The sequence below is a fragment of the Cervus canadensis genome, chromosome 23, assembly GCF_019320065.1.
Source record: "Cervus canadensis isolate Bull #8, Minnesota chromosome 23, ASM1932006v1, whole genome shotgun sequence".
Lineage (NCBI taxonomy): Eukaryota > Metazoa > Chordata > Mammalia > Artiodactyla > Cervidae > Cervus > Cervus canadensis.
The window spans coordinates 2035198-2046943 of NC_057408.1; the positions used below are offsets into that span (position 1 = coordinate 2035198).

Below are 11746 nucleotides of genomic sequence, written 5' to 3' on the forward strand. Positions count from 1 at the left end.
GAGGTCCTAGGCTGTAGTGGCTGCGAGCACTAGGTGCTGGAATCAGTTTTGAATTTCAGTTTTACTACTGTCTTTGGGCTGCTGTAACAAAATACCATCTGCTTGGTGGCTTGATGGCACTTATTTCTGATGGTTTTGGAGCCTAGGAAGTCAAGACCAAGGCACCGGCCGACTTGATTCTTAGTGAGGGCACTCTTCCTGCCTGGCAGATGGCTCACTTCTTGGTCTGTCCTCACGTGGCAGAAAGGAGGCTCTGGTGTCTGTTTTTCTTCTTATAAGGGCACCAATCCCATCATGGGGAACCCACCCTCATGAACTCATCTAGACCTAATTACCATCCAGAGCCCCATCTCCATCACATTGGAAGGGTGGTTAGGGTTTCAACATATGAATTTGGGGTGGGGAGAGAAATATTCAGTCCATAACCACTACATATAACTGTGTGACTCTGGACAGCTTACTTGGCATTTCTGGCCCTTCCCTTTCCCTTTTTAATGTAAAATGGGAAAGATATGTTAGTGACTGCCATAGGGTGACTCTGGGGATTCAGTGGGACAGTGCGTATACACAACCCAGCACAGTGCCTGTACCTGGTGCGAGCTTGGGAGTGGGGAGTTGCTTTCCCAGGACCCACGGTGTCAATGTCAAAGACCATGACCCTTGGCCTGTGCAGCTTCTCTTGGAGGCACTGAATTTATCCATCAGTGATTCTAACCAACATCTATTAACACACCTATTATGTGTCAGGGTCATGCATAGCATGTTAATAGGGGACATGACAAACATAGACAGCATATTAAAAAGCAGAGAGATTACTTTGCTGACAAATGTTTGTCTAGTCAAAGCTATGGTTTTTCCAATAGTCATGTATGGATGTGAGAGTTGGACCATAAAGAAGACTGAGTGATGAGGAATTGATGCTTTTGAACTGTGGTGTTGGAGAAGACTCCTGAGAGTCGCTTGCACTGCAAGAAGATCAAACCAGTCAATCCTAAAGGAAATCAGTCCTGAATGTTCATTGGAAGGACGGATGCTGAAGCTGAAGCTCCAATACTTTGGCCACCTGATGCAAAGACCTGACTCATTAGAAAAGACCCTGATGCTGGGAAAGATTGAAGGCGGGAGGAGAAGGGGACGACAGAGGATGAGATGCTTGGATGGCATCACTGACTCAATGGACATGAGTTTGAGCAGGCTCTGGGAGAAGGTGAAAGACAGGGAAGTCTGGCGTGCTGCAGTCCATAGGGTCGCAAAGAATAAGACACGACTGAGCAACTGAACAATGACAAAGAGGAAATGACAGTATTTCAGTAATTAAGGGGATCACTGGCATAATGACCATTCGTTGGTGGGAGAGCTTGAAGCTTATGGAGAAGAATGTGGAAGGAAGAAAGGTGTGTTCAGGAGCCCAGGAACAACTTCTACCTTCCTGACCACGGTGGCCTCACACCAGACTGCACACTTCATTTGCCATCACTTCAATGGGTTGAGAGGAGATAAGGAAAAGAACAAATGCTAAGAATGAAAAGGGAAAATGAACTGAGCCAATGAGATAAAGAGTTGAGCTAAGAAATTATAAGAATAAAAGGAGAATTAGGGGAATAAAATATTTGAAAATAAGGAATAAGAAGTAAAAATGCAAAATGATAGCATTTAAAACCCTTTAAAATATAAAAAAAAAGCTTAAAAAATTTAAATTCAGTAAAATAATGTAAAACAGAAAAGGATATTTTAAAATAGTAATGATGATAAGAATCATTAAAATATAATCTAAAAAGGAAACACAGAAAAACAAGAATTAGGAATAGATATGAAAACAACACACAAAATTAATGTCTATAACATCAAAGTAAAAAGGGAATGTTAATGAAAATGAGAAAGTAAGGGTAAAACAGATAAAATAAATATTAAATTTAGAATGCTGAAGAAAGTTATAGTTAAGGTAAAAGTTTCATGGATAATGAAAAAAGAGGAAAAAAACCAGAAGACCTAAAAGATTAAAAATACAAAAGAAGAACTAGGATAAGATTTGAAAAGAGACAGTAGTTTAAAGAAATATAGATTAGACATAGCAAAACAAAGTAGGAATATTAAGTTAAAATTATTAACTATAAAAGGGAAATCCTGAATACTGATGGGAGAAGGCAATAGAAAATAGTCTTCATGGTATTTTTTTATGGAACTTTCTCAAAGTGTTGACTAAAAAAGGCCACTCCTCCAGCAAACACAGTTGGGTTCTTAGGTAGGCAGATAATCATAACTCCATTCATAGTCCAAACCCATGACAACTGTATGAGACTATGGATGTAATTCTGATTTTCTGGATTATGGCTAAGAGTAAATTTATTGCAATGGGGGATATAGGGTACAGGGAAGCTGAGATCAGAAGGCATAGATTTTCTTGTATGTCCTAATGAGGTTACACAATTCCCTAGACTGCTTCAGACTCCAGAACTGAGGGTCAGGAACCAGATTGCAGAGACCTGGAATTTAGGCCTGGCCCCAAGATCAGAGTCATTCTCTGGGTAGGGTTTATCTTGTGACACTTCAGATTTTTCTCTTGGCTAAATGATCTTTAAGTCTGCTTATCCCTGGAGAAGGGAGAGAAGTGAAGTGAAAGTTGCTTAGTCGTGTCTGACTCTTTGCAACCCCATGGACTATACAGTCCGTGGAATTCTCCAGGCCAGAATACTGGAGTGGGTAGCCTTTCCCTTCTCCAGGGGATCTTTCCAACCCAAGGGTTGAACCCATGTCTCCCACATTACAGGCAGATTTTTTACCAGCTGAGCCACCAGGGAAGCCCAAGAATACTGGAGTGGGTATCATATTCTGTCTCCAGCAGATCTCCCCGACCCAGGAATCAAACTGGGGTCTCCTGCATTGCAGGTGGATTCTTTACCAGCTGAGCTACCAGGGAAGGAGTTAGTTTTATTCTCATGGGTGTTATCAGAATGTTTTACTGCTTGGCATGGAGATGGGAACAAAGTGGGCTGATTTCATTCACTGATTAGATTCCTTCCTCCCCAGAATATTTTTTTTTAAGCACCAATGATATGCCTTGTACTTGACTGAGTGTGCATAGAACCTAAAGAAAGATGAGCCATGGTCCACACTATCTAAGAACTTGGAACTTTCTACATAGTAGTTGTTGTCATGCAGTCCCTAAGTCATGTCTAACTCTGCAACTCCATGGACTGCAGCACGCCAGACTTCCCTGTCCTTCGCTATCTCCCAGATCTTGCCCAAATTCATGTCCACTGAGTTGGTGATGCTATCTAATCATCTCATCCTCTGTCACCCTCTTCTCCTTTTGCCTTCAATCTTTCCCAGCATCAGAGTCTTTTCCAGTGAGTCAGCTCTTTGCATCAGGTGGCCAAAGCACTAGAGCTTCGGCTTCAGCATCAATCCTTCCAATGAATATTCAGGGTTGATTTCCTTTAGGATAGCCTGGTTTGATCACCTTGCTGTCCAAGCAACTCTCAAGAGTCTTCTCCAGCACCGCAGTTCAAAAGCATCAATTCTTCGGCACTCAGGCTTCTTTATGGTCCAACTCTCACATCCATACATGACTACTGGAAAAACCACAATTTTGACTATATGGACCTTTGTTGGCAAAGTGATGTCTCTGCTTTTTAATACACTAAGTTTGTCATAGCTTTTCTCCCAAGGAGCAAGCATCTTTTAATTTCATCACTGTAGTCACTGTCCACAGTGATTTTGGAGCCCAAGAAAATAAAATCTGTCACTGCTTCCACTTTTTCCTCTTATATTTGCTATAAAGTGATGGGATTGGATGCCATGATCTTAGTTTTTTGAATGCTGAGTTTCAAGCCAGCTTTTCAAATACTTAGCATAGAATTTAAAAGAAGACAATTAAAGTTAACAAGTATAAACAGAGTGCCTATGTGATGGCTAACATGATATTGGAACTAGTGCTTAACTTATCCTTTTTTTAATTAATAGCTTTTAAAGATGAAGTATGGTTGATTTACAATGTGTTAGTTTCTGGTGCGCAGTGGAACTAGTACCTATTTTAAAGGAATTTTCTGGGCAGGCAGAGAGATCCAACAACATAAAATAAGCCTGGTACAAAAATTAGGAGCTAAAGCCCAGTTTGCCTTCATCTAGTAATGAATGAATAACTGAATAGACATTAGCTGAGGGAAGGAGAGGAAGGAAGGAAGAAAGTGGAGGGAGAAGTGTGGAGGCAAGGATCCAGGTTGGAGAGAATGTAAGGAGGAGTGGACAGCGCGAGGGGACTAGAAAGGGTGCAGCTGTTTATGCACAAGCCATAGATTTGCAAAGGGTGATTCGTTAGGCACCCAATTCCCTTCCAGACTCTATGCCCTTAAGACTGCATTAAGTTTATACCCTGGACGTAATTTGCCTGGAACAACAAAAATAAGATTCTCTTGGTTTCTTCCACACTCTGTATTCTGCACCAAGGAGCAAGGTGTGGGGAGGAGTCAGGGAGAAGAGTCTGGGAAGCACACAGAAGTCTAGGTGTTAAAAAACTACACAAAACAAAACAAAGTCTGCTGCTGCTGCTAAGTCGCTTCAGTCGTGTCCGACTCTGTGCGACCCCATAGATGGCGGCCCACCAGGCTCCACCGTCCTTGGGATTCTCCAGGCAAGAACACTGGAGTGGGTTGCCATTTCCTTCTCCAATGCATACATGCATGCTAAGTCACTTCAGTCGTGTCCAACTCTGTGTGACCCCATGGACAGCAGCCCACCAGGCTCCTCTGTCCACAGGATTCTCTAGGCAAGAACACTGGAGTGGGTTGCCATGTCCTTCTCCGAAAACACAGTCTAGGTGTTACTTGAGAACTTCAGAAGTGACTGACACACAGGGGGAGGAGGCTGAAAGGCAGAGGGGGGAGTGCTGTGGATGAACACAGTAGGCACCAGCAGGTAAGTCTGCTTCAGGTGACAGACACTCTCCTCTGCTTCTCCCAGCGAAGACCCCAGGATGGGAAGGGCAAGAAGGAGGAGGGAGAGGAGTCAGACACCGATGAGAAATGCACGATCTGCCTGTCTTTGCTGGAAGATGGAGAAGATGTGAGGTAAGAGCGCAGCCCCTTGAGTCCCCCGTCCTCCTTCCTGGGGCCAAGCTGGTCCTCTGCCGTGTGTCGGGGTGGGGGGAGTGCTTGCTTGTTTGCCTGTGCACATGCGTGAGTGTGCAAGAGTGCACAGTATGCTCCGTGTGGAGTGTGGAACATTCTGGATGTGGAGTGCCCATTGTGTGAACACCCAGACACCAAGCTAAGAGAGCAGAGGGGCGTTTGGCTTGGATGGGTCTCAGGTTAAGTCCTGGCTTCGAGTTGGAGGGCCAGGAGGAGGGGGGTCTTGGAACTCTCCTTCCTATCATGCATTCCCATCCCAGCCACAAGCTCACTCCATGGCAGGGCCCCCAAGACCCTCTGAGTGTGAGTCTCCTGGTCCCCGAGTAGTCGGTTTCCCTCGGCTCCTGGCACAGCGCGGGACCCTTCCCCTTGACCACTGCTCCCACTTACCCTTCCCTCTTCCAGGCGCCTCCCCTGTATGCATCTCTTTCATCAACTGTGTGTGGACCAGTGGCTCGCCATGAGCAAGAAATGCCCCATCTGCCGAGTGGACATTGAGACACAACTGGGAGCCGACAGCTGAGGGAAGAAGCAGCCAGTGGACACCCCATTTTCCTTCACCAGGTCCCCCCACGGCCATAGCCCTTGCAGCCAAACTTTGCCTTCTGAGCCATTTGATGTAGAGGAGAAGCCTGCAAGCACATTTTTGTGGAAAGAGGAGTTGGTGGTAATCTGAGTCCGAGGAAAGGAGGGGGTGGGGGGAGGCCCGCCCATGCAGAGTGGTGACTGCCCCGTCTGTCCGTCCGTCCGTCCATCCATCCGCCTGCTGCGCGGGAGGGAGGGAGCTGGCGTTGCCCGGAGCAGGGACGGGAAGGGGGGGCCACGCTGCTGAGAGTCTAGAGGCGTTCCTGCAGGTCCCAGCTCACAGCCCGGCCCCTCGATCCTGTCCTTTGAAGGATTGTATATATACCTCTCGACCACGTAGAAACCATGTAGGGGTCTCTAGCTATTTCTGTGGATGGCAGCCAGAGCATGTTAGCTTCAGAAAAAAATGTCGTGTGTGGTGCTCCAGTCATCTGTGGTGGACATGTCACTGTTACCGAATCTGCACCAAATATTTCTCATTGAGTTTCTTGTTTTGGTGCCTGACTGAACCAACCAACGACAGCCCAAAATCTTCCCGTCTTTACGAGAGAAAAGAAAAAAAAAAAGAATCAAAGGTGGAAAAAAAAAAAAAAGCCAAATTCTGTTTACGGTGAAAAAGTATGATTTTTTTTTTCACCCAGGTTGGGAGGCGGGAGGGGGTCCTGGTTTTGTTTTTGTCTTTTTTCTTGGCTTTTGTTTTTCTCATGTTTACAAGCGCACGGAGCGAGCTTGGAGGCGGCATCTGAGAAGGGGGTGCAGATGGGGGCCTTCGATGGGCCTCTCAGGGGCTCAGCTGGGCTTGGGAAGGCAGCATTTGAGTGGGTGAAAGGCATAAATCTGTCTTGAAGGAGGGCTCCCCACTTCTAGAACCCATCTACTTAGCTCCAACCATTCCTCACCACCCCCCCAGTTCCACACGGAACCAGGAGGGGTTCAGCTAGAGCTGCCCCAGGTTCCTCGAAGCCAGGATAGCCCTGCTCACGCCAGCTTCTTCCTTTGGCTGTGCTCAGACCCTGCCACACAGAGGCAATGGGACCACTGCCTCCCTAATGCAAAGAATTAATCAGATGTTAAAGTAGTCTTGGCCAAAGTGCTCTCAGCTAGCACGCGCAGGCTGAGGTCAAACATGCAGACCTTGGGGAGGACCTTGAGCTTCTTCAGGGATGTCTTGAATCCTGATCGAGTCCCTCAGAGAGGACCCTGGCCCTGACACCACCTTGGTGGGTTTGGGAGGCCCTGTGTCCCTTGTCTCTAGCTCTTTCTCTGACTCTTTGATAACCTTGGGCAAGTCTCTTTCTTTTTCTGTGCCTCGGTTTCCTTCTTCTTACAGTGGGGAGAAGCAACAGTGCATCCGTTTCTACTTCCTCTACCTCACTGAGGTGTTGCGAGGAGTACGACCATCCACCCAACGACTTCTGTGCTCTCTCCTGGGAACCTCCTCGGGGTTGAGGGATGGGGGTAGTGGGAGACAAGACCTGGAAGTTCCAAGTGACATCATCCCTGGACTGTAAGCTCCCCGAGGCCAGGATGTTGCCTCCCTGGCTGCTGTCTTTCTGAACTGCTCCACATTTTTTAATTTTCCTTTCTGAATTTCAAAGGGAGCAGAGAGAAAGGAGGACAGGAGAATGGAGATGGGAGAGTCCACCAACTTCCAATCCCAAGCCAACTTTCTTTGTCCATATGTGGAAAATACCAGCTCAGCTGGAATTCTGCTCCCTTCCTCTGCCCCCACCTCTGGCTCCTCTCCCTCATGGGTACTGCCCTTCCAGCCTCCCGCTCCCCTTACTTACCCCATGCCTCAGTCTCCATGCCTTTATATCAGTGAGATAGGACTAAGGGGGACAGATATTTATCAGATATATGAAGATCATCCTTAAGGTTATGAAAATTTTTGAGTCTGCATTGTTGCTGCAAAGGGTAGAACCAGGATCAATGAGTGAAAATGATGGGGAAGCAGATTTTGGCTTGAGATAGAACCTTCTGGCACATGTGGAGCTGTCAAGTAGAGGGACACAGTCTGGACACCTGCGGGCAGAGAGCAGGGGTCATGGCTTCTGGTTGGAGGAATCCTCGAGGCTCTCACTCAGACCAAGGCCATCTATCCTGAGTGCTGCCAGGGCAGATGCTGGGAGAGGCAGCAGCCAGGGAGGCAACGTCCTGGCCTCCGGGAAGCTTACAGTCCAGGTGAGGAGCCAGGGGGATAGTGCAGGGTGACTAGTCTGAGTCAAGGTTAATGGCCAGGGCATGATCCCGTCCCATTCGGTGGTTCCAGTGTGTGAACCTGGTCTCCAGGGCCAGTGGCTGGAGATCCCACGAGTGGGAAAGTACTTGTCAGGATTTTGGACAGAGCTAGTGACTAGTAGCCCCAGGAAGTTGGGAACTTCGCCCCCTATCCTGCTTTGACCTGAGATGGGTGGGGCGGTCCAGGGCAGGTCCCTGCCCATTTACTCAGTCTTTGTTCTTCCCTCCCAGGCTGGTTTGAAAGGCCGGCAGGTGGGAGGCTGGTGGGGAGCCGGTGTCTGGCTTCTGTCCGGGCTCTTCACTGACAACGTGGCAGCCCTAGAACCTGCCCTCTGCTCCCGGGGCCTCAGCTTCCTCGGCTGCCCACAAGGAGCTCGCATTGGATGCTTGCTAAATTTCCTTCCAACACTCACATTCTCTGATCCTCCCTAACATCAACACACTTTTTTCAAGTTGGGAGAGCTGTGTGCCCATCGAGCTGTTGACAACGATTCTCCCCAGGGGCACCACCATCTGTATCACAGGCTGAGAGTGGGACAAGTCCCCTTCTCCCCCCCACTTCTCTGCAGGCCCCCAGGCTAACATGAGGCACTAACTGGGGTGAGGACCACCCAGAGGGGAGAGCTCAGCACTGGTTTTGGGGGTAGATCCTAGAGCCCACCCCCACGCCCATCTCTCTGGGGCTCTCACACCCTGCAGATGGGCACCTCCCAGACCTGCAGAGGGGTGAGAAGCGTGAGAAGTGAGGAGAGGGGGTCTGTGTGTCTTCTTCGTGGAAGCCCCCTCCTGCCGCCCTCCCCACCATCCAGGAGCCTGGGAAGACTGGAGAAGAGGCAGGTTTGGGCCTCAGCATCTCACACCTACCACCTCCGGGAGGGGAGACCCCTGGTCGTCCTCCTTCTGCTCAACTCAAGGGACTCAGACCCTTCCTTGACCGAGACGCATGAGTGCCTTCTGGGGCGACAGCGGCCCCAGGATTCCAGTTGGGCCTCCAGCCACAGCGCAGCCCGGGCCGCCGGGACACCAACCCACGAACCAACCCCACGAAGCCCGGCCACCCGGCGCGGCGGGGCGGGGCGGGGCCCAGGCGACTCCTCCTGCGGCCCCGCCCAGCCCTCGCCCCTCACCCGTGGCGGGACTCCGGGACTCCGAGCTCCTCTTCTGCAAATCTTTCCAGCCTCCGTGCAAGTATTCTTAACTCTTTACGCCTAATGTTGAACAAGCACAGTTTTTTCAATGGTGAAGAAAAAGCACCAGATTTTTTTTTTTCTTCTTCCTGAAGAAATCCCCCCCCACCCAGCCCCCCGCCTGCCGGCGGGACAGACACTCCCCGCGTGGGGCTGTAGCAACGTCTGTCAGGTCCTCCCCTCGTGTTTCATCTCCTGCGCGCGCGTAGAGCAAATGCTAGAGCGATTTCAGCTGATAGAAAAACAAACATGAAAAAAAAACCACAAAAAACAAAAAACATGGCACGTTGCTAGTTTACAGGGTTTTGTGAGTTTAAATGCCTTATATTTAACAATCATAATTTATGACTAACTTGTAGATATCGTGGGTTCTTATTTAATTATTTTTATAGTTGTTTTGCATTTTTAATTATAATTTATTTATTTAGAAAGGATACTAATTTTTTTTATTACTCCTATTACCTCATTTTGGCGTTGTTTCTGGGAGTGGAATGCTTTGCATGCATTGGTACGATGACAAACAACTACGAATACAAAAAAACAAAAAAAAAATAAAAATTCCGCGAACTTTATTTCGTCCAAACTATCAGGGTGTGTGATTGCAAGCTGTCCTACTGTGGTGCTGGCCTCTTTGGATACATTCCATACGAAATGCAAACCTTTGATTCTGTATGCTGTGATCCTAGTGAAAAACTCCAATATAGTGACTGTATTTAGCACATATATAAATATAATTTGCACTCGTCAGCAGACTGGGGTAAGCCTTTCACTTGCTATCCTTGCCCCCCCCATCCCCCATCATTAACCACCCCATTTTTCTTCCTCTTCCCCTTTTCCACAACCTCTGCCCACCCTGACCCCATCCTCTGGGGAAGGTCGGGGGTAGGGGGGGATGGGGGGGGGGCCCTCTTAGTTCGAGAACTAAGCCCTTTGGACATTACCAGCAGGAGCATCTGAGAGCCAAATCCTGATTTATTAGAATGAGCTCGGGACCTGGGGTCAGGAGGCTGGGTTTTTCAGACCAGCTCTCCTGCAAACTTCCCCGTGACCTTGAGCAAGTCACTTGGCCTCCCAAGTCTCAGTTTTCCGGGCTAGGGTGAGGAAGCTGAACAAGAGGATTTATCTAGTGTCCCTCAGGCTCAAATAGGATATGACACAGAGCCGGCGGGAGCCCACCATGCTGTGCTCTCCCATCCTCTTAGGAGAGAAGAAAGGGAGTGTGGAGGGAAGGAGAGGAAGAGAGTGGACTGAGAACTTATCCAGTGGAAGGATGTCTGTCCTTTGACATGCAGTGTCCTGCAGGGGACAGGGGGCAAGACAGGCAGATGCATCCTTGGACATGGGCTTTCACAAGGTTTGGTGGGCATTTGGAGAGTGAGCTGCCACCCATGCTTTCTTAGATATGGGGATGGGGTAGGCAGGATATAAGTGCCAGACTCTGGCATTTGGGATTGGCCACCCTGTCATCTCCCGGAGCCTTTGCTGTTGAGGCCTTGCCCTTGACAGCAGATCAGGACACAGGTTTGAGACCCACAGTGTCTCCTCCCAGCATCTCCTTCGCCCTCTGTCCTTGCTTCAAGGGGCCTGTGGGCTGAAGGGGCTGCTGTGGGGGGACAGCTGGGGGCCTCCGATCTCACTGCCCCCAGGAGGGGCTGGAGGGGAGAGCTGCAGGCTCAATAGCTTTGAAGCCTGGCACAGCGGTGAGCCCAGCTGCTTTTGAGCCAGAGAGAGAGAAGAGGTCCCTGTCCCCTCTGAGCGGCTCTGGCTCTCTACCTGTCTGCTTCCTCCCCTTTCTTTCCAGCTCATCCTTCCTTCTTGCCTCTTGACATCACTGCCTTTGCCTGGTGGAGAGATCCACCCTCCACATGAGGCGCCGTGGGATGGTGCTGACTGGGGAGGGAGCGGAGGCCCAAAGTTGCCACACTGCCTGGCCGACTTGTGAGAGTGGCTGGGCCCTTTCGGCCCCACTTGGCTCTGGCTGGACTATGGGTCCCCTTCCCTGGGCTTCCTGCCTGCTGCCTGTCCAGCTTGCCTCTGCTTCCACCCTGGAGCCATGCGGACCTGACTCCTATGAAGGCAGCCTGTGGAGTTGCCCACTGGAGCGCGACTGCCAACTGCAGGGCCTGGCAGATGCTGCCCCTTGGCAGGGCTCCTGGATGGACACGCCTTATGCTGCTCAGGTGGGGGGGTCAGGGTGGGAAGTGCCCTTTGCCCGGGCTGGCCTGTCCCCCACCCCTCCTCATCCCAGCCTTCCCCTTCCCCAGTCCCACCCCTGGCCTTGGCCGTGGCTCGTTTCTCAGCTCTGGAGCCAGCGACCCCAGGCCCGCAAGGGGGTAATTTGGTTGCCCCTGGTAAGTGAAAGGCTTATCCTCAGTGTTGATTGTCCTTTTTTTGTAATCCTCCTGCTGTTCTGTTCTGTTGTGCTGTGCAACATTTTGCTACATAGACTATTTTATAGCAGAAAGCTAGAAGAATATTTATTATGAATATTAAAGCAATAGTGCATCAATGAAAAGGCGGAGACATTAGGAATTGTGTAAATGCTTAGATTCACTTTTGGTGGATTTTTTGTACTTTATTTATAACTAATAAAAATGAACTGCATTG

General features: G+C 49.2%; 1 protein-coding gene across 3 annotated transcripts in view; it reads left to right on the top strand.

Annotated features, from left to right (window-relative positions):
* Positions 1-11746, top strand: part of RNF165 (ring finger protein 165) — a 110603-nt gene extending 98857 nt beyond the window's left edge. For all 3 annotated transcript variants that reach the window (XM_043444463.1, XM_043444461.1, XM_043444462.1), the window contains 2 exons: positions 4960-5066; positions 5532-11746. In XM_043444463.1, coding sequence (XP_043300398.1) covers positions 4960-5066; positions 5532-5649 — 225 coding nt within the window. In that variant the 3' untranslated portion in view covers positions 5650-11746. The remainder of the gene's footprint in view (positions 1-4959; positions 5067-5531) is intronic.